The 27,028-nt window shown below is 46.0% G+C and overlaps 1 protein-coding gene across 1 annotated transcript in view; it reads right to left on the bottom strand.

Moving 5' to 3' along the window:
• The window catches only part of efnb1 (ephrin-B1), a 59,521-nt gene extending 40,620 nt beyond the window's left edge, over nucleotides 1–18,901 (bottom strand). The window contains exon 1 of the mRNA XM_069670105.1: nucleotides 17,908–18,901. Within this exon, the coding sequence (XP_069526206.1) occupies nucleotides 17,908–18,023 (116 nt within the window). The 5' untranslated portion in view covers nucleotides 18,024–18,901. The remainder of the gene's footprint in view (nucleotides 1–17,907) is intronic.
• Nucleotides 18,902–27,028: the final 8,127 nt, after the last annotated feature.

Genomic DNA, 27,028 nt, shown 5'->3' with positions numbered 1-27,028 from the left:
CTATAAACTCATTCAAGTTGCATTTAAACTCCAGACTTGGCAACGGTGACTTGCTGGAAAGCAGAAAGCTGGGTATTTTCCCTCCATGCTGTCCCCATTAGAGGCACATAAATGAAGATGTCAGAGGAAAAAAGAATATCCTGAATTCCACCCCGCAGAGAACCGCTTTTGTACGTGTGAACACAGACACCCTCTCTCTCTCACAGACACAGACAAACACTCTCTAGCTTCAGTTAGCTCAGTCAACACGCTGGCATGCAGAGCAAATCACATTCAGCGTGACTCATAACAGTTGCACACAGGCGAGTTATATCACACACACACACATGAGCGAGGCGGACACACACCTCTCATGCTCAGCTAGTTCACCAACTCAACAAGCTCAGTATGCTCGCCCTAGATCGCTGTCACATGAGGGACCAGCATCACACCGTCAGCGGCCGTAATGAGCTAACAAGATGACGCCCAGATGGCCTTGCCGCGAGGAGGACAGAAGTGGACGTTGTTGCTAGAGGAACAGGCTGAAGAGGACTGTTGAGCGAAAGGAGTGTCAGAAGTCATTAGGGAGGAGAAAGAGCATAATCTGTTTCTTCTTATGGCCTCTGTGGTTTCTGTCCATGCTGAGCCCATCCCTCTCTAAGAGCAGGGGAGTTAAGCGAGCATGGGTGTATGCGGTTGTGATTGAACGTCATCCACGGTATCACTGACAGGAAGAGAAGGCCCAGACTGTTGCTCTCTGAATCTCCACTTATTCATCCGGGAAGCCCAGGGACTGAGCTCTTCCAGCTGGAGGGCCGAGGGGTGAGAAGCAGAAGAGAGGAGAGGAGAAGGTTTGGCTCCGCTAGTCAAGAGACTTTGGGTCAGTTTCAGCCCGAGTTTAGCCCTCATTCTGGGTTGCTCTGTGACACAAACACACACAAGCCTCTCTCCTCCTTCCCCAGTTCCTTCCCTGGCCTCGACACAACACACACACAAGCGCAAACACATACACAAACACACACACACAGCCAGCTGCCTCCCATCACTGAGGAGCAGCCACAGATGGGCTCTGCATGCTCCGTAAAGATCTCTCCACAGGCCCAGTCTACAGTCGCTGCCAAACCCGCCTGGCCCGAACACACTGTATGTGTGAGCGTGTTTGTGTGACTCTGTGTGCAGATATACGTGTGGTCATACGTGGCGGAGTGGGTGTGTGTGTGTGTGTGTGTGATAGCGTGCCAGGCACACCAAACGTGCCAGAGTTGGTATGCGTGCGCGTATGGTTGGAGGGGGGGGCTGGACAGCCGTACAGAGAGGAATCCCTCAGGACGAGGAGCTGCAGAGCAGAGAGTCAAGAGCTGGACCAGGATGCAAGGTTGTAATCAGTGCCGAGCAGAGCCGGAGTGGAGAAAGCAGGAGAACCACCCAGATGAACAATAGCATCTCTCACACTCGCCCGATTGTGTTTCAGTCCCACTTGGGGGAGCGGAGGAGAAACTAAAGAGAAAAAGAATCATAACCATTATCAAGCCCACGCAGCTTGCCGGGTTGTTAACCAGCGGCCATTTTCTGCTCTGTATCTCCGACCTCATCGATATCCCTCTGAAAACATTTCTCAGAAAAACCTTAATGCTGCGACTCAATCAGCACATCACATGCGCTAACAAACACACACAGCTCCATATTATACATCAGTTATTTAAATTCTGTTTGGCATAGATTGAGCCAGTCATGCTTAGATTCAATTTTTAACAATTGCCCTCCTCCTCAGCGTGGTTTAAAATGACTCGAGGGATCGCTGCTTCAGACTGAATAAGGAAGCAAAGTGAAAGGCTGATTGAAGATGAGAGTCAGGCAATGTTTTGAAGCTAAAGTTGGCTAATTTTTCAAACTCGTGCTAGGAATGAGTCGGCTCTCAGAGGGGAGGGGGGTTCAGTTCCCCGCTCAGCTGTTTTTTGGCAGCGACACATCTGGGAATCAAATCAGCGAGCGAGCAGCCACAAGACATCTCGCAAACAAACCTGACACCCATTGCTAATGAGGGTTTTTTTCCTCCACATGTTGTGATATATATACTTATTCACTTCCTTGCCTAGAGTTAGATGAGAAGATTGGTAGCACTCTCATATCGGTGCAGTATATATGAAGCAGGAGGCAGCAGCTTGTTAGCTTAGCAAAAAGATTAAAAAAACAATAAGGGGAACAGCTTGCCTGGCTCTGCCGGGAGGTAACAAAGTCTGACCAGCACCACCTGTAACACTGTTAAACGTCCTTTCTACACTTTGGTTTTTGCACATATTTAACAAATGGGATATTATGTTCATTAGTACGCTTCAGAGGTGCTGGAAGGCAGCTGTGGACAAAGCCAGGCTAGCTGTTTCAAGTCATTAGGTTAAGCTAACTGAATGCTAGCTGTAGCTTCATGATTAGCACACAAACACGAGTGATATCAACCTTTTAAACTCACTTTTGGCAAGAAAGCAAAAGCGTGCACTTCCCAGAATGTCAAACTGTTTCTGTTACAGTAATGACATGATATCAGAGCCTACGATTATTATTTTTTGCCTTCCCCAACTCGTCTTACGCACGTGTTCTGCTGCTACAGAAAGACTTCGGTTTGTCTATTTTAAGCTACAGAATGAGCTGCTTCCAGTTTGAATTTTTATAGCCGCACTTTATGATCAAGGGGGAAATGAATCGATATTTTATGAGTCCATGTGTTGTTAACAGGTGTTAATAGGACACAGCTAGAGAGAGTCTGGAAGACCGGAGAGCCTTCCTGAGAGAACAAAGGGAAGACATGGTGCACAGAAAGCAAATCAATCAATCTCTGCCAGAACACGTCTGGCTTTGACAGCACGGTTCTGAACCCCGGAGTAAAAGATTGCACGCAGCAAAGTTCAAAATACTCTCATTGTTCATCTGTCAGTGTGGAAGACAATTGCACGGGAGAGGGAGGGAAAATACTAACACAATATTTATCTTGCGTCCCCTTCCCTCCTGACTCACTCTTTTTTAATGTATTCCTGCTATTGTGAGGAGCGCTGGGAGATGGATGGGTAGAAGAGTCCGGTAGGTGATATGTGTCTACTACAAGCACAGTGCAGTCACTCACACATTTCCCCTGTCTCCAATCTCGAGCAACGGCAATAATTCAGTCACCAACAAACAGCGCCCTTTTTTTTTTCTTAATGTGGCATTTCAATTGTGGTGGTTGGTGGTTTTTTCTTCTGCATTGTTCTTGAAACTGCTTCCCTGGGAAACTGGGAAAGTCAAACAGCTGACGAGATGTCACCTCATGAACTCTCTCCTCGGTTTCACACACTCACAAACAGCCACGTCGGTGATCTGACACACACTCTCCCTCTCAAGCATTCTCTTTTTTCTCCTCACACACACACACACACACACACACAATTGTAAGGATCTCTCATCAACTGCTTGTCAAGCTCAACGGCACATCACGCTGTCGAAACAGGCCGTGAGCTGCAACTTCACACATGCACTGACTGTTGCCTTGGAAAGCTGGTGACTCTTGATCACATCACAGAGATGCGGGCCCTATGATAGCTGTGGCCAAGCCACGGTAAGATGGCGGTAAATCTAAGGGATTTCCGAAGAGATCGTGGACACATTCCTCTTAACTTTTTCATATAGCCTTGAGCAGCGCGAGCTTGAGAGAACGTGTGTGGTGCAATAAAACTTGGCTTTAACAGTCATTTCCCTGTAGCGATACCTGTTCTCTGTGCATGCCCGTACCTGGGCCCCACACATGCCTGTTGTGACTGGTCATGCGGTGCTATATGGGGAGCATGTATGACCTGAGGAATTATCCTGTGTTCCGACAGGGACATATGCATGCATGAGTGCACACGCACGCACACACAGACACACACATTCCTGCGTGTGCATGTACATTATACATTCTTTAAAAGCCAACAGTAGCGAAACAAGAGAAGATAGGCCTCTCTGTGTGCAACTGACAGAGTGAATTACACGCTGAGCTAAAACACTACTTTCCTGTCTCACACAACAGCGCTGGATGGCTTTCAGATGGATTTCGCCGAATCTTGAACAAACAGTGAGTCAATAATGGGGTAATGGCCAATCGTTGAGGAAGAACAATTCACAAGTGATTTGCGGAGAAAATGTGTGTTTAGGGCACTTTACACCACAGTCCGTCACCCAGCCATAACAAGGGCGCGCTGCCAATAGGTTCCATTTGCGGGGCTTGACACCCGAGATGCATGGAGGCATCTGAATGTTCCCGAGCCCCTAATATGTGACCTGATATACCTCATCACAGACAGGCCTCGGAGGAAAAAAAAAGAAATTCCACTGATGGAAAGCTGATGATTCTGTCTCTAACGATTCAAGAAGCCATGAAATCAATGACAAATTTGTGTTATGAGCAAACGTACAAGACATTTTAATCCTTCAGCACTTTGCCTCTGATATTTATGTCTGTCGCCGGCGCTTTCATTATCATAAAGCGTGTTTAATATTTCTCAGCTGTGGGAGAGGGCCGCCACACTACACATGATTGAGTGCACTAGATTTAGTGGCTCTTTCTGTCTCTTCTTCTCTTTCTCCAGCTGTGTCTACCTACTTCAGGACCTAAACACACGACAAAGTCGACCGGGAGAGAAGGCAACAGAGAGAAGGAGAGGGAGAGGGGGGGGCTGTGCAAGCACCGAGGACATGGTGCCAACCAGAGAGGCCCACCGTGCCTCAGTCCCATCTCTCCAGCTGAGGGCTTTGATTCGCCTGATTGTCTCCAATATTGAGACACACAATAAACACAACACTTGGCCGCCATTTGCAATTCTAATCAGACGCTCTCAACTGGCCCGGACAACCCAGCTACAGCCCTCTGGGATATCACTCATCTGACTGCAAAATAATGACACAATCATCGCCATGGCTACGCTCCTACTGCATCCCACGAGCTGCAGCGAGGAGAGGATATTAATACACAGGAGTGCTCGGAGGCCTAAATGAATTAGCCAGGAGATTAGCTAGATACCAGGTTAATGAATGTGCCACGCAGGCAACTTCTCCTGCCTAGCATTTTAGCGTTCACACACACCCCCCCCTGCCCCCTCCCCCCAAAATCACCAGAGGCAAGTAGGCGAGCTAGCAGGTCCACACCTGCTTCTGCTGGGCATGTTACAACATGATTCCAATAAACCATCTTCTTTCAACATGAATTTCTGACTATGTAAACTGAAGTTGATCGTTTCTGGATGAGGCATAAGTTGCAAACTTCAGCGCTATCTGATTAAGACATGCTGTAACGTGATGATAAAGTGGCATGCAGGCTGCGATATGATCCTTATCCACCATAACCGTTCTTGTTTATGTTCAGCCATGTGAAATCATTTGTTTTCCGGATGTTAAGTAAATCAATTAAAGAAAATAAAGATAAGCTTAAAGATAAAGAGAGTTTATCTCCGACAAAATGTCCTGAAATCATACATCTGTGAATTCTAAAAGCCCATCTGCCGGCTCTTCCGATGCTGTTTTCATTGACTTGACAACATGATGGTAATAGATGCTTGCAGATAAATGAGAGCAAAGTGACATGCAATCATCCACGTTTTAGTCGCCTTGATGTATTTGCTTTAACAGTCACCCGGAAGACGAGGAACTCAAATTTATTTCAGAAAATAACAGGCACGTCTTATGAAACTGGATATTTGACTTGCAAATCATTCAGATGATTCATAACGGCGACCGCGCACGTCTGCCCTCGTTTTCAAGTGAGCACGAGAGCGAGCCTGCAAGTGTACGGCCAAGTGTGCGTGTGTGTGTGTGTGTTAATGTGTGGATGCTTGCGGAGGCATTTGACTGACAGCCTGTCAGTGAAAGAGATGTCATTATCTGGCTGATGTCTGCGTGAGTTGTGACCGGGGGCAGGGTCGTATCGCTGGTGGGGAGCTGACACTCTGAGGACAGGAAACATTACTTTCTGATTTCCCTCTTGAGGGGAAACACTTGTGTGTCACAATCTGCAATGCCACTGTACGACCTCATTTCGAGGTTATTCCAATCTGCATGGGAAAAAATGTGTTGAATGCAGCTCACTTATGACAATAGCATGACAGACAGTTATCCTAAAGCCATTTATTTCTTTAAAAAACACAGAGGGGATTTCTTTTGGTCATTGTTAGCAGGGCCTTGTCGGGAGGATTCCTGGTAAATGTCTCCCCTCCCTGTCCTTAGCCTTTGACTTTTTCTGTGTAACAACAATACACGGGTTTTAGTTCAGTGTCCTGCAGTCGATCTGTTAGGGCGCTGATAAGAGCGGCTGATGGATAGGTTTAATCAGCCAAGCCCAGGGATCAAGACCAAAGGACAGATCAATCAAAAGCTGTGTGGTTTATAAAAGAAACAGCTTTTATCAGTGTCATGAGGGTCTCTGCTTGTGCTTTTTTTTTCAGAGGAGAAACCAGCATTAGGCCTGTAAACTAAATGTGCCAAAATAGAGATTACCTCAGTGTTGAGAGCAGCACTAACTAATGTGAGTAATAAGCCAGATGCAGTGAAAAGGCGCAGTAGAAATAAAAAAGGCACATCTGTAATCACTACGCAGAGACGAATAAACTCCTAAGGCAACTCTGCAATAAAGCATAAAGCTAAATGTCCCTGGTCTCCAACATACTTAACACCTCCTGACATAAAACTGCATCTGAGCCCCGTCTGAAGCGTAAAAACTGTTTTTAACTGAAGCTAAACTCCCACAGAAATCAAACAGGAAAACAACAGACAGACCAAAAAAAAGCTGAAAACTATCCACACCAAACAGACAACAAACCTCCGTCTAACAAAGCGCCAGACGCCGTTATAACTAGGACACAGTGTCTTTAATACACAGCTGCCTTCTGTGACTTAAAAGCAGCTTCTTATCAGAGAATCTGAGTGACAGGTCTATTCTCTGCTTACAATCTCAGCTCATGATTGTTTAAGACAGCTACACATGTCCCATCCAATCCAAGACAAATTAGTTGCTCTATCTTTCCTCCCTTGGATGGGAGATCTTATCCAGGCGGACATGCTTAAGTTGTCAGTGGGCTTCTAAAACCCATATTGAACAGCATATTGACTGATGCAATCGCGGAGACACACATCATTAGGCTCATTAACAGTGAATGTAAAAGGGGAGGACGGCCTAACTGGTGCAGCGGGAGTCTGTGTCTCCTCTGATAACACTCGCCTTTAACAAGCCCAGCGCAGGCAAGATGCAGGCTGTCGGTGTTAAAATGAAATGTGTGTGATGTGTGTGCTAATAAATAGCTTGTTTGACATGATACTATTCTCACACACACAGTTTGCTCTGCGATAACCGGGCGGATTGTGGCCTCGTAAAGACACTCCATGTGTTGTTTTAGGAAGCCATTACAAACTGGGCCGTCTCCATTACAAGGGCTATCTGATCATTATTACAGCCATCTGTAATGCACACTCAAGCCTTAATCTGTACAAGCTAACCGCAGCTGACTCCTGAGCTAGTGAACACACACACGCACATATCCACACTACCTTCCGCTGTGATATATGTGTGTGTGTGCGGAGATCCAAACGTGACACAGCCGCTGTTCCCCTTGTCACATTGCAGCTTTGGGGTCAACACGTTTCAGTCGACCCTCTTTAAGCAACGCTGAGTGGAGCGCCACAATCCTGTTGAAGCCAGCGACTTGCAAGTCTCTTTTCAAGGCCCTGGACCACAACACCCGCGCAGTGCAATCGCAATCTCCCAGCCAGAACTGCCCGCACCCTTCAAAGGCTCATCACAGGACGCACATCTAATGCAGAGAGAAGGCCGGTTAAAGCCTCAGCCAGGCACGCCGCTTTGAAGCGACTGCTCCAGCCCCTCAAATAGGAGCCAAATCATTTCCCTTCCCTCCGCCATTCCATTGTGTGAGCGGTGCACCAGCCGGCTCTATTTGGTGGCCGCATGTGGGGCGCCTTCAAGGATCACGCCACTCCATTCCAGAGCAGGGCCACTACAGGAAATGAGACTCTCCCGGATGCACAGGGCCTTCTCAACAATAAATATATTCATGCATTCATGTATATTTCAAATAAGAATTTGACTCAGGCCGCATAATGCACATGGAGAGGTGCAGACTTTGAGATTCTTGACATGCACGAGGTGCTACAATCAGAGATGTATAAATAAATCAGAATATGCAGCAAACAGAGCTACTAAAAGCAGCAGCAGCACAAGCACGGGCCGGGCGCACAGGAAAGGGCTCACAGAGGTTTGTCTGCGAAGAAGAGCTTTCATCTCGGAGACAGGAGAGGAGAAGAGAGGAGTGATGTGGCGGAGGTTTGTGCTGTCATGTTTCACAGTGGGGGACGTGAGAGACGGATGAGGAGTAGCTAAAAGTAGTTTTCAGTGCAGGGGGAAAAAAGGAAGACAGCAAAGCGCTGAAAGAGAAGCCCACATTAAGATTAGCGAGTTAAAATCACAGTGTGAAATATTATATTACACAGCTTTAAGAGGGAAAACTACCACGGTTACTCATTAAATCGAGTCAACACCGAGCCTTCGCTCTTATTCTCAGCAAAGTTCATAAAGCGAGAGAAGTTTGGGATATTGTGTTTGCTTAAGCAGACCTTCACTCCTATTTCCAATATCGGAGACATGAGAGGCTTCCATGGCAAAGCACATCATGGGGGAGAATAAACACACGTCTAATGGGAAACATGTGTGTGCGAGATGAAACGGCCTCCCTCATATGAATGGGATGAAATATAGACCTGTGTCCCGCTGCGCTCCAATCACAGCCGTAAGAACTCGGCGTGGAGGGGAAACGGCAGACCCCCGACAGGCTCGCTCACTCAACACACACACAAGCTGCCAATATGGCCACTCTGGAGCGGATTCATGTGGAGGCCAGAGTCTGACAGTGACATCTCCATTCACTCTTGAATTCTTTTTCTCCTCCCAACATGCACGGACACACACACAACCACACACACACACACATAGAGCCAGAGGCCATGGGAGGAGGAGCAGCGCCGGGGCATAAAAAAAAAGCCTTTCTCCCTGCCGTGGGTCTCTGTGGGGTTTAGCATGGCATTATGGGAAGATTAGACTTTAGAGTGCTCTACTATCTGATGTCATTGTTGGTTTTGCGTTGTCTGGTTGGCTTGTGGAACTCGGACCTGATGGCAGGCACATTTCTCTGAAAACAAAATGCTCGGGGTTGCAGTTGTGATTGATTGCAGGTTCCTATTGTATCTGTCTGGTATGGCTCTATTGGAAGAAGAATTAGTCGGACAAAAAGTCATGGAAAACGCTGCGCATCTGACTCCATCAATCAAGTCAGCAATCAAAATAATTCAATTAAGAGACTTAAATCCCGCTGGCTTACGAGTCCCTGCTCCAATAGCCCAGAGACAAACTCAATTTACAGACGATCCATACATGATAGCATTAACTCCACTTTTAGGCTCAAATCTTTTTCCATTACTTACATTTCCTAAATATCAAGGGAAATGCAAAGGAAATAATTTAGTTGCTCTGTTTACTCAAGAAAAGGGCGACTCAGAAAAAGAATCAAATAAACAAGAGCAATTTAAAATAGATAATAAAAAGCAGACAGGTTGTCCAGACAGCTAAACTAATTTGCAATTTGTTTAGAAAGAGGACTTATTTGCAAAACACAGAAACTTTAGAAATGTTTTTATAGCTCTGGTAAATGGCCGTACATCAGAAATGCAGCATTGTGCAGAGACTGGGAGAGGGAGGTTGCTGAATATGTGTGTAATTGTCTTTTTCCCCCCGTTTCCGAGGTGTGAAAGGGAATGCAGGGTTGCACTGGGGTGTCCCGGGGAGAGGCGATTGAAGCGTCAGTCACAGCTGCCACACAGAGCCCCGGCGCGCAGCAAATCCCAGGCCCGGCCCTCGTGGGCGGAGGGGCCGGGGCCGGGCCTGGGAGCCGCAGGAGTCCCTAAAGGCCTTTTCTTCCAGCTCCTCTCACCAGCACAAGGGGGACCGGGATCATGCTGGGAGTTTGCTTAGAAAAGGCTGAGCCAAGACTTGGCAGAATGGGTTAACGGAGGCATGCATGCACACTCACACACACACACACACACACAGACTCGCATGCTTTTCGCGCTGTCTGTCTTGCTTGTGGGCATGGTGGGAAAACAGATAAAGCGAGGGGGAAAAAATCAAAGATAAATCAAACTTTCAGTTAACATCTGAAAATGTACAGACACATGCACGCACACACTCGGAGCAGAATGGGACTGCTGGAACAAGATTACTGGAGAAATGAGTGGTTTTTGCTCGATGCCTGGGGAGCCTAATAGTGGTAAAGTCCTGAGGATTATACACTGTGCCATTTCCATGCTCCCCCTAATAGTCTCCATGTCCTGCCTCTGTATGCCATAGATGGATTATGATGCTTTATAATTAACATGGGGAGGGGGGTTGTTACAGACCGCCCATCTGCCATACTGACACACTTACGGGGGGTATCCCCTGGGAAAACGGGGCTGCTACCACACTACTCCATTACTTTATCATTCTATCATTCTATTATCCCACCACTCCATTCAATTACACTGTCACTCCATTAGTGTACGCATAACAGTGAACAAAGAGCGGCCTGATGATCATTAATGATACGTTCAGGGCCGGCACGGCTCGGTCATGCTTCATCCAGTCGCTAAAATATGATCTGTTAGAAAACTTAGGCTCACTTTGGTTCCACTTGAAGAGCCACAGGTAAGTGATTCAACAGTTACAATAATACACATTATATTATATTATATTGTATTATGTTATATTATATTTGGAGCAGAAATTAATATTTTAGTAGAAGGTTAAAGTTTATTCTTGACCTTGGAAAGTTTTTTAAAAGTCATCTTAACTCTAGGTCAACTTTTTTGGGGGGGCGCTGAACTGCGTGCCTACTTCACAGGATGCAAAAAAAGTAGGAAAAAATACTTTTAGCTATTTTAAAATAAAGTAATTAAATAAAATATAATTAAATAAAAAATGTATTTCTGTTTTTTTTCCTTTTAAATGTTTGAAAGCTTCAGTAAAAGTAAAGTCAGTATGTTAACCTTAAATTGTTGGTTAAACATTTTTGGGGGCATTTTGTAGACACTGTTAAAAGATCCAACTAAAGCAAGTTCAGTCAGACAACTCACTTCTGTTATAGTTTGAAATGTTTATTGCAGCAGCAAAACACAGCTTGTGTTTGGCGTCTCGGCTCCGGCCTCATAACTCCTCGCTGATTTATTTTACGTGCTGAAATTTGAGGACGATACTGAGACGTATTTTACGTCTTAAGGTTATCTGAAAAAATGTTTTATGTCTTTACCTTTTTTTTGTCTTCAATACTTTTCTGGGTTTTGTGTTAAATTTCTAACAAAGCTAAAAACAGACTTTAATGGACGATATTCTAAATGAAGGTTTTGTAATTTTGTTCTCCAGCTCTGAAGAAATGAGGGGAAAGTTGCCAAGACTTGCGTCATAATTTACGGCCTACATTTTTTCAGCAAGACCGAGACGTTTTTATTTGTTAATAAACATGCTCTCTAACTCCCATCCCATCTATTTATGTCATTTCTTTAAAATCCCTTTCCCCAAAGTGCTGGCACACAAACCTCCCACAAAAGTCTTCAGAGGGCCACAAAGGTGGGGAAACAGATCCCTCGCTGCCTGTATGCTGGTGACAACTCATGACGTCTTACAGGAGTTGCAGTGCAGCTGGCTGTAAAGGTTGCCTGCCCGCTGCTTGGGCCTGGCGTCTGATCAGGTCTGCCTCCGCAGCACAGAGGGGTTCTCTGAGAAAGAGTTAAGTCTATGAGGTCAGTCCAGAGGAGGAGGTTACGAGTTCCCGAGTCGGAGCCGCAGGGGTAATGGTTTTAGAGATGGCTGTCACACAGATCCGTTCCACTGTCCAACACCGACGCTGATCTGCACCAATCCGAGCCCGCTCGCTTTTCAATCGCTCAACTCCTCTCTCCCTGTCCCCTTTTCTTCCTTTCTCCCTCTCTTTCCCCCTCGCACTGACACATGGAAGTAATCTGGGAGCTCTACGCTGGACTGAAAGGATGTGCGGTTGAGCCCAGGGCCGCGTTTCAACGCTCTACATCAGCTTCCTTTCCTCTCCTGTTTAATCCCCTTATTTTCAGCTGCTCTTATGTAAAAGAACTAAGATGGCAAACAAAAGGCAGACTTTTCCTCGCTTTTGCCCAACTTCTTTCCCCCACTTCCTGTAACTCTGCATCCCTACATTTTCCCTTGATTCAGCTGAGATCTTAAGGGAAGCTTTCCAGCTCCAGCGCCTGTGCCTCTGCTTGGCAGCGTCGGAGCTGATGGGAACTTCCTGGTTGTTGCCAGCCAGGCTTCTGTCTAATGAAGCCGGGTCGCTAACTGCCTGTAAGGAAGCCACTGTTCAGCCACTCCACACTCGTCCACCGCTCGGCCCTCAACACTTTCACAGGGGGCACACTGGCACGCTTCTAACACTTCCTTAATGCTCCGCTGTGGCCGGACAAAGAACAATGGCACAACGACGCGCACTCTCAAGCACTCATTCACGTCCATAAGCTCATACTTGTCCCTTTCATAAGAGACTTAGTGTTCTTTAATTGCAGCAGGAACACATAAAAAGTACAAATGAACTGAGCTGCAATTTACTTTACACAATTATTAAGTAATTACTAAAATTACAGTCCAAATATGCAACACTCTGTGTGTATATTGGCCCGCTGGCTTTTAGATTAATGTGGTTTTTATTAAACCAACAGTTATGACGAGCAGCACAAAGTTTCAACAGGTCTCATAGTTTCTGTGACTCACAACAGACGAGCTAAGCCCCTGTCTGTCACGCCTACGTGAGCGTCTAGTTTCAAGCTCTGTTCCCAGAATAAAGAAAATGAATTTATTGTTTGTTCAGGGCTGCAACAAAATTATTTTGTATTTATTTTTTAAGCTCATTAGTCATTTAGTTTCTAAAATGTAGACAGAAACTGTTGAATCTAGGAAGCTGGAAACGTTTTTGTTTGAACACTCAGAAGTGAGTCATTATTAATTATAGGTGTGGACGATGTTCATACCAGAAATATTAATTTGTCAACAGTTAGACGGTTTTATAATCTTCATAATATTTAATAAAACTGTGGTGTTATTCGGTTGAATTAACAGGATTGTTTCATCAGTGTGACGGAGTATTTTAATCTGTCAGGTTTTTAATTCTCAGGATGAAAGAAACTCCCCTCAGACATTCCTGACACTTCAGTTCAACCACGAACAGTTTCTCAACTGAGTTTCTAGGTAATGTTATATACTGCAATGTGTTATTACTGTGGTGAAAGATTTTATCAATGCTGCCTCTCCCTGATGGATTATCAAAGCTGTGGTTGGTTGTTTTTGATCAGCTAACAGACTCATCTTTTCCATTCTTCTTCCAAGTGATTCACTGCATTCAGCCGCTCCTCCAGTTGTGAATCAACCCCCTGCAGTATGTCTTTAAAGAAAACTAACTTTAGATCTTCATCATGAGGACGAGTAGGGCTCTCATACGTGCGCAAAATAATAAGAAGGATAGTTGTGAATGCTTCTCGTCCCAAAGCTGGGGAATGAATCTGGGTTTCATGCACGCCACTGCTTGAATATAAAGAAACGCATCACAGCACACAAAAAGCAGAATGATCAGTTTTCAGTGATGTGGCAGCCAAACCACCAGCGGATAAAGTGAGTCCATCTGTGGAGAAAAACCAAGATGGAAAACTGCATTTTTTCCCTGAAATAACCTAAAGCGCCGGATCCCCCTTTCTGAGCCCAGGTGCCTCACGAAGATAACCAAATGAGGAGCCTGACGCTCCACACCGCTGAAACAACAGACATGTCCACACAGAAGTGCACACACGTAAAAGCAAACGCAGCTGTCCTCCGAGCGAGACACAGGGTGCCTTTACAGCAGCGAGGGCCAGTTGCTCTCCACAAGTATTTCTTATTGGTCGGGCCGCTCTCGTCCTCTCTGAGTGGGGCTCGGGCTCTAAGTCCTCTCTGTGTGTAATGAGATCTTTATCAGAGGGAAACACGATCAGAGTCAAAAGGGGGAGAAAGGGGGGAATCGGGGAAGGCAAGGAGAGAGAAGGTGTGTATCGTGAGGGGTAACGGGGGCAAGCAGCAGGGCGCGGGGCAGGAGAGAAACAAAAACAGGCCTCTGACCCTTTCAGCAGTGACCCACACTGCGGCAAAGCAGGAGGGGAGCGTCCGCCGGCCTCGCAGTCCTGTTCCTGCTCTCGTCCTGAAGTTTCATCCTGCTCTCGCTCAACAGGTTGCGTTAGTTTCATGTTGTGCTGTTGCAGTTTGTTTTTTTTAACATACTGAAACTTGTTGAGATTTAAATGGCAGCTCGGTGAAGCTTTTCGGGACACCGCTTCTCAGGAGGTTTCTCGGGGGTCGAGAGCGAACCTTTAAAACGTTTGTTTTGATTGCATCTGCTTCTCAAACAAAGATAAGGCAGATGTTTGTTTTTTTCCTAATTACCTGGAAGGAAAAACGATTTTTCCCACAATTATCTTATCGGAAAAAGCTAATTATGAAAACAAAACTTGAACTTAATTAGGCCTTCTGTGAACCCTTCTCTAGTAATAGCAGCCGAATGAGATGATGTTGTTTTTAAAAGGTAATTTACATAAACTAACCACCTCATCATCCCCCTTTTTTTCCTGTTAAAAAAATCTAACACAATTATTTTTTTTCCTTTAGAAAAAAATTGCAGGTCTTCTAAATGCCACTAAATTTCCAAGTGTTAATCAAATCCAGCTTAATCATCAAACTCACTCAACCTTTAAACCACACAAGCACGCTATAAACCAAACCAGTGAACTGTTAAACTGAGCGCCAAGGCAGCTGAGGTCAATAGACATCAAAATAAGATGAGTAAGTAAAGACCCACAGCAACAGAGGCTTTAGCTGACTTTTATCGACACAAACGCCTCTCTCTCTCTCTGTTATGCTATTTTGTGGGCTTCGAATCCGACACGGAGGCCAGAAAATGTCTGCAAACCGTTTCCAAGCCTCGCCGAAAATGCGAGGAGTTCAAAACCAGTGCAGCAGACTCCCGGCCTGCCCGTGGCTGTTTCCTCGCTGTGTGTTTTCAGAGGTGTGTGTGCGAGTGTGTTTTCCCATCTCTCTCCCATCATCTTGTTTGTCTCCTGAGCTGCTGCAAACAGGCTGCGGTGGCTTCGGGTCATGAGGTAAATATTAGCGAAGGAGGGTTAGAGGACGTGCAGGAGCCACTCATAGCAACCTTGTCAGATTATCATTAAATTGGCATCACTGCAGCATTCCTGAGCACACTGCAAATGTGTGTGTGTGTATGAAGCATGCCTGTACATTGCTGTGCTAGCCTCAGAAAAACCGATGAGACGTGATCAGTCATAACAAAGTGACATTTTCTGGCCTAATCCCACTCAGCTAAATGAGAACTAATCCGATTTGCTCTGATCAAATGTTAGACGGTTCCTTACTGACTGGGGACGTTGACACATCCAGCCTTCTTCTGCACGGCTGCGCCTTCACCCAAAAAACTCCCCTCCTCACCTCCGCCCCCCTCACCATTTCACTCATCCACCCTCAAATTAAATATCAAAAAGGTCCCAAACATCCCGCAGCAAAGTTTGCACTCGGGGATGTTTCTCCTCCTTCTTCTTCTTCTTCTTCTTCTTCTTTCCAGACGGCGCTACAGTGATGATGTATGTTGCCTGTTCAAGCACGCTGGGAGGAAATCAATTAAGCAAACCCTAGTTATTGATAATGCAGGAGAGGGAGTGATAGCATCCTCACATGGAAATCCATAACAGCAGGACCGCTTGGAGGGGCCCGCTCATAAGCCTGCACACACACACACATAAAGCAGGGAAAACACACACACACCATAGTGGCCCAAACCTGCTGGTTTCCTATACTTTGTCTCATAACTCATGGCCTGTAGGGAGCAGCTTGTATTGTTATATTCTGTGTGTATGTGCTACAGTGTGCAAGCAGAGGGCCAGATTAATTTATTAGCTGAGGCAGCAGCGCTCCCCAAAGTGGGAACAGGAAGTAAGAAGTCGTAAATCTAGATAAGTCACCAGATAGTGTACTGTACATTTCTATAGGCCTCTCTCTCTGTGTTATCGCTGAGCTGTAATACGGGCCAAGACAAAGAGATGGAGCTTAAAACAACAAACAGTGAAGACAGATGCTGATTGCTGTACAAGTATTCCCTTTTTTATTGCCAATCGGACGCCGCCGCTGACTGATACATTTCAGAAGAAAAACAGGTTTGTCTTTTGTTATTGCAAAGCCTCCACACAGAAAGATAATTGTCTATTGTTTTGTAAGCGCAGAGCAGCAGGATAATTAGGTTGAGAGAACACTTTGCGGAGTGCATTATTGTTCCACTGTGAACTTTATGAAATATTCAGCCGGCATGGGGATTTTACAAGGAGCAGAGCGGAGGAACAGATGGAGAAATGATCTTCCAATCCCTAAACCAGCGTGGTAACCTTCTAAGACATTCCCCGCAGGTGACATCATCAATCAATAAATGTCTCCCCCACTTTTTTTCATCCGTCTTCCCAGTGAATGACACAAGGTGTGGGTTTTTGTGCGCATGGGATGTATGTGTGGGTCTTATATCTGCGTCTGATGACGCTCATTGTTCCACTACCTCCGCAGTCAAATAAAAGCTGATGGGCCGTAGTAGTCTTACCATTAGGACCAGGCCACACACACACACACTATCTATACACACTCCAGTGAACGTGGCAGCAATATTCATACCCACTGACTGCACAACGAGCTCCTATGACATCTGACATTTGGGGGATAAATCATGGATTCACTTGAATGAGTAAGTTCTAGTTATAAGCTGGTCGAGCTACTCTCCATTTCCCCTCGGTGCTGTGAGCTCACATGAAGGTCAGCTCCTCGGCTCCATGCAGAAATACAGGAGAGGGTTTCACTCTTTCTTTTGAGTGCATTTTCCCCTTATGCATGCTTTCCAACATCATCCAAATGTGGGAGTCAAGTCTAAGTGGGTGATAATTGTTACCAGAGCGGATTTTATTATCAGCAGTCTGGGCTCACTCTGCGTGTTTTTGAAGGGAATAATATGAATTTTAAGAAAACTGTCTGGCTTCAGCTGCTTGCTTTGGAGAAACTTGCCCTTGTTTTGATGTGGAGAAATTGGGCTGGATCCAAGCCAGGATAATTAGGGGAAATTAAATTCATTTCAAGCATTTCTTTCTGTGATATCTGGAACCATCTTATCACACATTCTGTGTGGGCAAACTAAACTCACACAGTGGCGAGCTGGGACGCAGCAGTGGGGCCCTCTCAGGAGCAGAGCAGCCCATACTCTGGGCTCCTGAGGCGGCCTGGGAGGAGAAATATCCTCCATCCAGCTACACCTTGACACACTTGGCACTCTTCCTTGACTTTTCTCCCTCATTCTCCTCTCAGTTAATTAGATCTTTTACAAGAATGTCTGAAGAAGTGGACAAACTCTCACAACTCTGATAAAGAAGCTGTCAAAGCAGACTTTGCCCTCAATCTGGTAATAAAAAGGTGCGTGTTATATTGTCATAAATTACCATAATTATCCATCTATCATTGTGTTTTAAGTGAGGCCTACTGTTTGTTGTATAAGCCTCTACCTACTGTGTTTCTGTGGTGTTGGGAAATTCCCCTCTGAGAATTAAGTCAACACAAAACTCTGCGGCGCAGGAACGACAATTACATTTAAATAAATTATGACCTTTTTAAGATAATTGCCACATTTAACAGAACATTTAACCCAGCTTGCACACAATGGCAACTTTTCCAGTAATGTCAGTCCTCCATTACGCACACACCCAGTGAGTTTTGGTATGCTTGCACAAATGAAATACGAGACTTACTTGGAATTCTGCGAGCTCCAAATTATAGTCTCCAGCGATTTGGCAGAAGGTAACGCCGACCTGCACATTAAAATAAAGATCCAGAGATAATACTTCCAACAGCCGAGTCCCGCCATTCTGCTAAATGTACAGACAGTGAGCTGGTAACTCAGAGCGTCGGACAGTGCGCCTGGCAGCCTTTATCTGTGGTTCGCCCGGTGGGAAGGTGAGCTACGATCAGTCGGGAGCATGTGAGGTCGATATCAGATACATGTCCTTCTGTCCGACTTCTTAAAAATCTGCTCCAGGCCCCCGTGTCCTTGACTGAACTGTCCGCAGGACGTGCAAAGAAGCCCCCGGTTCTTGGTGGGATCTGGGAGGAAAGCAGCCCCCGAGTGTCCTGCTTGACCTGTAGCTCAGACGAAAACAGCCCTCGCGACCTTATTACTCAGTAGAGACCACTCAATGATGCGATCTCATGTGCGGTGAAACAGATCTAAGCGATCGCACAGTTTCTGGAAGCCACAATCTGGCGATGCGGCTGCCGATGAAGCGCTGCGCCGTGTCTTTGTCAAAGCTCCCCTGATGGTGTCTGTACCTGTCGCTGAATATAGCCTACAGATGACCACATTCATCCATCAGTCACAACTCCGCAGCACGCTGGGAATCCCGGGGTCCACTTCATTCCAGTGTTATCTTTCACTCCTCCTCCCTCTGCTATTCTTCTTCGCTACGGAATTGAGTTTCTATTGTAAATATCCCTCCCGGCTCTCAGCGCCGTTCCGCGTGCGTGTTGCGCTCCAGCAGGGTCGCCTCTATTCCAACTCGGGCATGCTGCGTGGCCAGTGCGTAAAAACACCGAACGTCTCCGCACCTTGTTTGTCGGAGCTCGGACTCAAAAAGTGCCGAGGGAGGGTTAAACCCGCGCGCCAGCCCGCTCGGTGCCTCTAAATCCGCTTGCCAACATTTCCACGCCGGTGTGTGTGTGGTTTTTTTTTTAAACCGTGAACAACAGTCTCTGCGCTCCGGTGTGTGCAGCAGCTCGAGCTCAACTGTAACCCGAGTCGAGGAGAGCGAAGGGGGACAGCCCACAGTGCGAGCCGCGGCCAATCACAGCGCTCTGTCCGAACTTGGAAGCAGGAAGCGAAGGCATTTATGGGGACGTGGAGGGGTTGGTGGTGGGTAGTTTGAGGGAGGGGAGGGAGTCTGTTATTGGGTTGACCCCACATCTCCACCCCCCTCTCCCCCCTCCACCATCGCGGCCCGAGCCATCGACCCAAATTGAAATGGACTTTGAAGTTATTCGTCATACTGAAAGCTTTGGTGAGGAAAAGGAGCGTGATAGGCTATTGGAGCGTGCGTAAAAGTGCTTACAGGAGGAAAAAGTTTGGCCCCTTTAAGTCCTGAACCTGCTTATCCCTGTGGATCTCGCACTTAACATTTATGCCACAATGGGGAATTATAATTATGTCTGTGCTAAGTTGGATTTTGTGACGTTTTCACTTTAAAAATAGGCTTTAATGTGAGTGTAATGCTATAATAAACTTCTATTTTCTGCAACAATCTGTCGTGTTTACTGTATTGGGTTACAGTATCTGTTATTTTGGTCTCCTCTTTCTTCCACTTTGAAAGGAATGATGATTAATGGTCTCTTTGGATCCCTTTCTAGTTGTCCCCGTTTGGGATAATGAACTGCATGAGAACTTAGTCTCCAGTGTCAATAGACAATAGACGGTCGGTAGCCTATAGTCATTGGGCCATTCATTCATTGAGGAAGAAATGCTTGACACATAATTGATCATGTCCATGTCTGTGCCCCCTTTGTGTGTGTGTGTATGTGTGTGTGTGTGTGTGTGTGCGTGTGTGTGTGTGTGTGTGTGAGGGAGAGAAGAAGAAGGAGAGTTTCTCTTAATTTTGTTGCCTGTTATTCAATCAATGCCGCCCCCTAATGGTTGTGATGAAATCGATTCATGGAATACAGGAGGGGAATTCAGTGTAATTGGAAAGGAAGGATAACAGACATTTAAAGACATGTCTTGTGTTTCCTGGAATTATTTTTATAACATCCTGTTGTGCCTTGACAGCCCATAAATCTTTGTAAAACAATAATCAACTTCACACCCGAATGATTATGCGCTCAGTTTACCTCTGTGGATTTATGTATGTGTGTGTGAGAGAGCCACAGCGGTTGGAGCCATGGCTGCATCAGAGTATGCCACCTATGTCCAAGGTGCATGGAGAGTGGAAAAGGTGTTAAGAGGTCATAAAGTTGTTCTTTGTACTACAAGTGTTGCTGGAGTTTTGCCATTGCTGCATCCTCAGAAGCCTGCCCATAAACCATCAGAGTGTTGTCATAGTGACAGCAAACACAGGCCAGTTGCCACAGAGCTGGTATGCCCCGTCTGACGGCCAGGGCGTCTGGGACACCTGATACCTCGCTGACCAACCGGTGGGTCGCAGGGAGATACCTGATCTGCTGCGAGCCAATGAGGACGCCTCCTGTGTACATTTTGCTGAATGCCACAGCTGCGGCCAGAGCTGAGTGGCCAATGGGAGTATGACAGTGGACAATCCGTGCCGTTGTTGTAACAGTGGGATCGAACCACTGACTGGCAACACCAGAATGAACACTTTACAAGACAAGTGCAATATAATACAGTGTCTGCCTTAAAGAGGAATATAATATAATCTTTTACAACAGCACACGTGACAGAAAACACACCGTCATATACAGGACAAGAGGATTATGGTGGCTATGTAGAAGATAATGGACGATCCACATGATACATAAACAGTACACAAAGGCTTTACAGAAGATATAATGTAGCAGGAATCTTTTGCAACCAGGGTATTGAACGTAGCGTCTTACGCTCACACATGCCATGCAACACAATTTGATTTCCTTCCCCCCTCAGACAGCCACCTATGAAATATAGTGGCATTCTCAAGAAATGAGGTCATCATGTTAATGTGTATATGTGGCTGTGATTAGTGCTGCTATTAATAGTCTGAATGTACTTTCATACCACTGGAGCTCACACACAGACACTCTGCAGACCCTTCAAAGTGGAGTCGGGCTGAATAAAGAACACGTTTCATAATTCATAAATGTGTCTTTGATTCATTAATTAATCATTTAGGTTGATATGCAGAAAATGCCAAGCTCCATTACCCAGAGGCCAAGACATCAAGCATCTTCAGGCAGCTTGTTTTCGTCTGACCGACAGTTCAAGACTCAGAAAGTTTAAGTGTCTGAATGTTCTGTGAAGTTATACTAAAGGGGAGTGGACCTCTGAGCTGAATGCTAACATACACACACAAAGGCAATGCTAACATTAAAGGAATAATGTTCGCCAGCTTAGTTTAGCATGTGACCTCATGAGGGGAAATTCACATGTTAACATAAACCTTCAGGATTCCTCCTCTGGGCACCACGAATGTTTGCAACAAATTACGAAGCAATCTGTCCAATAGTTGTTGACGCATTACACTTGAAACAACCACCATGTCAGCTTCATGGTGGCACAAGGGAAAAAGTTACAGTATCACCAAAGTCATAAGGATTCATCCTCTGGGAACTATGGAAACCTACAAATAAATGTGCATATTTCTGTAGTAGAGATATTTCACAAAACAAATGAAAACTTTGACCTGCTGGTGACACAAGAGGAAAAGTCAGAGGAAAACCAAAGTTCTGAATATTCATCCTCTGGGCACCATGAATGTCTAACAAACAATTTATGGCTATTTAACCAATAGTTTTAAAGACATTCATTGGAAACCACAAATGGCAATATCATGCTGGCAGCAGGGGAAACGTTACGGGATCACCAAATGCATAATGGTTCATCCTCTGGGAACCCTGAATATCTACTATATAACCTTATATATATATATATATCCAACAGTGGTTGAGATATCTCACTTGAAGCAACAAACCTGAACCTCATGGTTACAGGGGAAGAGTTACAAGGTCACCAAAGTCATAAGGATTCATCCTATTGGAGCAATGAAAATCTATCTACTTTAGATCTTTCACAAAATAAGAGGAAACTTTTGCTCATTGGTGGCACGTAAGGAAAACTCAGAGGATAACCAAAGTTATTGAACCCAGGGCCGCCGCATCAAGGACTACGGCCTCTGCACATGGGCCGCCGACCCAACCGCTGGGCCAAACCGGCGCCCATTACGATTCATACTTTAGAGCCCACAAATAACGGTTCAAAATTTGGTGCAAATCTATGAACTGTAGTAAAAAAAAATTGGTATGTTTAGCCTGTAAGTAGCGCAGGAGGGGAGCACTGGTTTAGCTCATTTGGTAAGAGCAGGCGCCCCATGTACAGAGGCTACAGTCCTCAACGCACTGATCGCATGTCTTCCCGCACTCTCTCCTCACCACACGTCCTCTCTCTGTTCAGCTGTCCAATTAAATAAAAATAATAAAAGGAGCACAAGAGAAAACTCAAAGGATAAATAAAATTCATAGGAGCCATGAATGCATAATTTCATGCCACTCTATGAAAGGCGAGACAAAGTGGTGACTACACAGAGCGGCATTCCACAAGCACGGCCGCAAATATTCAGTTCAAGACGATATGAAACAGAGAGAAGTCCTCTGAGTTTGACGGCTGAAAGCAGACAATATGTCTCTTTTTGCTTAATAAATGATGCAAAGATGAATCAGTAATCAGAGTGGTTGCAGATTAATATTCTGTTAATCTTCTAATGATTTGTCTCAGCTTTAAAACGGAGACTAGTTAGTCATTCTGTGTAGCCTTTGTTTCCCTCTCTCCAAGATGAACTCTGCGGCTGAGGACAAAGTTCCTTCCCAATCTGATATTTACACTTAGCAAACACTGAAACCATGACATCACCATTCCAGGCTGAAGCCACTGCGGGCCTGCAGTCAGCCCAGCAACCTCACAGCGAAAATAAATCACAGTTAAAGTGGCCTCCTCTTGCTTTTAATCTGCCCTTAATGAAGTCTGGCACATTTCCCTCTGGTGTGTCTCCGTGACACAGCCGTGATCTACGGGCCAGGCCGGAGACCAGAGGGCTGCGGCCTCCGCGGAGCTGTGGGAGACGCGGCTTCAGCCGGGGGGACGGATCCAGGTATGAGCGGAGCCCCTTTGGCATGCACGAGGTCAAGTGGTTAACCCTCGTTATCTGGAGGGGACGAGGAACATGTGATCCGGACTTTCCAGCTGTAATCAATATCGAACAGCCATTAACCACTGAGATAACACACCCTCACAAAAACACACAAGCACTTAGCAGCATGTTTTCCGTCCCGTCTCACACACAGTAAAGTGTCCACTAAAGGAAACACAAGAGCGTGAGTCCAAACACTGGGCCGACTGAAACAGTGGGAAAACTCTGATAATGTAAACGGACTATTTTCAGAGGCTGACACTTGAAAGTTGTTGTATGAGCGACTCATGCTGCTTTGATTTAACTGTAGCAGCACAGAGGCCAAACACGACAGCTGGGGCATCCGCAGACTTCCATTTCCTGTTTGTGGTACGCTTGATTGCTGTCCAGACGTCTTCCTCCTCTCTCCTCCCTTCGCTCTACCTCCTCCTCTTACTCATCTCAGCCATCATGACTGACAGGAAGGCACTGATTACAGACAAATAACAATCTGCGCTAAACATGTCCTCCCTGATTTAACATCCCAGCAGGAGATGTAAGCTAACCCTCTTCTCCTCTCTTCTCTCCTCATATCAGTAATTAAATCTAATAACAAGCCAAGACAATAGATGTTTGGCGTAGCCATTTTTGTCTACATATAAACATCTCAGGATCTTGATAACAATCCTGATTAGTAGCTGAATGTGATCCCCCTATCTTAACTCCCCACAGTTCCCTCCATTATACCTTTTTAGCCTCTCAGATGAGATTAGAATTTGAAAAGAGAAATTGTTCTTTGATGCGAAATATCAAAGAACTCGGCGCTCAACAATTCAAGATGAAAAAGTAGGAAGAAAGTTAGCGCACACACACACAGGCACACACACACATTATTAACTCGCTGTGATTATTTGTTAGCGTAAACTGGATTTTGTAAGCCCGTGGCCCAGAGGGTTTAGAGAAGAGCTAAATTGATGGAGAGAATATGCCAAATGGTGGCCTGGGGGGGATGTTCTGTCCATTCTAATAGAATTACAAGCCTCTGATAGATGAGTCTTTTCTCCAAGGCTACTTGTCTGTCAAACATTAGGTCACACTCAGCTTCCAGACTGGGTGGGAGGGTGGTGGGCGCGCAAGAGAGAAGAGGGGAATAGAAGGGGGCTCAAGGCACAGAGAAGAAAACGTCTGAAGAGGTGCCTCACTCCCTGCCAAGAAAAAGGAGGGCAACAAAAGTGAAAAAGGGTTAGGGGAGAGAGGGAGGAATGAGAGAAAGAGAGAGGGTGGGAGCCGGTGAAAGAGAGTGGAATGAGTGAGGGTGGGGGTTAAAGAAAGAGGAGAGAGTGAGAAGGGTACAAAAGGGTGCATTCGAATCCACTCTAATTAAGGCCTGTGTGATGGACAGGACCTGCGGACGTGCCTCCTTTTCTCTCTCAGTGTGTGTGTGTGTGTGTGTGAGGGCACGGTGTGACGATGGGAGGGGCCGGGCCTCTAGTAGAGATGTCTACTGCCAAGCAGTCTGAATGGGACAAAGACCTGAATAGAAACTTCAAAGCGACCTCTGTGAGCTCAGCGCCCCCCTCCTCCTCTTCTTCACAGTCCCTTGGCCGTGTGATGGTCAACAAGCTCCTGCTCAAGTGGTGTGTGAGTGTGTGTGTGATTCTGTTTTCCAGCCTGTTATTTTCTGACTGCTACATGCGTTTCTTGGCAGCTATGCGTGCAGTGTGGATTTCAAAGTGTGTCTTTCTGCCTGTGTGTGTTTTTGTCTTCTGCGAGGATGTGTGTTTGCTTTAAAAGGCCGACTGCAGGATGCAGATATAATTGGAGCAGAGGATCTGACTCATTGCGCTCCCCCTCTGAACTGAGCGCTTGCTCTCTTTGGTGGGATTGGAAGTGAAACAAGTAGCCCACAGAGCTGACGGGTTGAAGAAATTATTGTAGCTAAATGACACAGAGGGGTTTAGCATCTAATTTGATCCCAGTGTCCTTACCGTTTTTGGCCTGGGTTATGATCTTGTGGCGTGCGTCATCTAATTCAGTTTGGCCCAGACTCGCGGCTTCTAATGATCTTCCACTTATCACCCCTCTCTCTACAGTAGATGCTCCTCAAAGTGTCTCTCCCAGCAGAGCTAATAGCCGCGCACGACTCCGCTGAAGGCTGCAGGGAGTTTGGAATCTTTCAGGGCCCCTGAGAAAAACAGGAAGACCCGGGGTGATGGCCAGGGCAGGCAGAAAGATAAGATTTGTGAGTGTATTGTGCCCTTAGGTATGCGTGTGATCATGTGTGTGTGTGTGCGCACATGGTATCTGTCCTGTCTGAGCCCACTTACACCAGTCAAGAGTCAGGTCAGGCTCCAAAGCCCCCTGGGATCAACATGTCATTGTTGCTGCCTGGTGTCACTGACAACTCCTCAGTGACATCATCACCTGGGGACACTGAGCAGATGATTCATCTCTCTTCAATGCTCAGCTGAAGAGCCATTAGAGTCCATCTCTAATCAGAGAACAGAATAAAGTAGCCCCATACAACCTAATCAGCTCTGCCTTGTTTCCCCTGGCAGGTGCAGTGTAACGGCGTAGGCTGCTGCAGCTTTGATCATGTATTTATATTTTAGGAGGTAGTACGGAAGCCAGGCGTGCGGGCCTAGCTCTCGTTATGACTGCGCTGGGAGAGAAACATCCTCCCGATGTGTCTTTATTTCAAACCTAGATGGTGCTGTCATCTGTTTCTGGGAAAATGTGCATATATTTGAACCAAAGAAAATCACATTGAGATAACCTTATCTGCAGAATGCTATCTGTCACCCTGATTATGTCATATGTTGTCAGCCGAGCATGTTTCTGTGCATCTATAAATAAAGAGGCCGTGCAAAGCCTGGTGGAAGTCTGTAGTCTGCTGTGTAATTCCCACACACAAACACACAAGGCTCTAATTGTGATACGCCTCTAAAATAAAGGAAGTCACAGCTTATGTACACTTGTGCGCATGCAGAACCAAAAGGCAGCATTGCACCTTTGCACGCACCGCTGCACAACCACACCTTTGGCAACCAATGATATACACCAAAAAACACACTTTAAAACCACAGAGACAAACTCCTAAATCCGAGGATGTCCTTGTTAGTAAGCAGCCGAGGGTACACGAGTGCTCTCAGCCGCATCATCAAAGCCTCGGCAATTACTCCCATGCTCCCTCACTCTGGCATAAATCTGCTCTTATCTAGGCTCGCTGCAGGATCAGGGAATATCAGCTCCAGCATCTGCTCCATCTACAAACCCAGCCACTAAAAGCACAACAAAGTGGCTCTGCAGGCATAAATAAAGGAAGGAGGGGCACCGGAAGAAGCGAGGGGGGCATATAGAGAAACAGAGAATGAAAGATAGGCAGAGGGCGGCACGGGGGGTGTGTGTTCCTGCTTGTCTTGTTTGCCTCCAGCATTCGGGCTCATTCACATCGCAATCTGTCAATCAGGCAGACAAAATAACTGATTTACAAGCAGCTCTGCTCGGCTCAGGATGAATTCTTCACAGGAAATTAAGACATATGGAGAGACGGGAGGTCAACAGCTCGGTTTGGGGGAGGAGGTCAGAGTTGAAGATTTAATAGTCGGGCTGTTGTGACGTTAAGACCGGCATGTCATATTTATTGGAGGGGTTAAGATAATCAGTGACTGTGTTTGTCAAATGGCCTATGAACTCCAGAAAAGTCCGGATCAAAGCCCTGGAACACATTTTTTACATTATAATCCGAGTTTGCATCATTATTGGATTCCAGGTCTGTATCTGTGAGAAAAAGTTGCTCACACCTGGCTAAAGCAACAGCGGTGACAGATGAAAAGGTCTCACAACTATTTTTAGGAGGATGTTTATTTTCCTCACCACCAGACTGAAGCAACATCTTTCATTCTGACCTCTTTATCGCAGCTGTGACCCTGACCTCCCTCCTCCCCCCCTGTTCTTGTCTCCTGTACCTCCCTGTCCTCTCTGCATTTCCTCCTTCCTCTTGGTGCCGTCC

The sequence above is a fragment of the Semicossyphus pulcher genome, unplaced genomic scaffold (assembly GCF_022749685.1).
Source record: "Semicossyphus pulcher isolate SPU_LCO1_2020_fin unplaced genomic scaffold, fSemPul1.0.p SCAF_2, whole genome shotgun sequence".
NCBI lineage: Eukaryota > Metazoa > Chordata > Actinopteri > Labriformes > Labridae > Semicossyphus > Semicossyphus pulcher.
The sequence above is the reverse complement of the archived record's forward strand: the minus strand, read 5'-3'. Positions and strand labels throughout refer to the sequence as shown.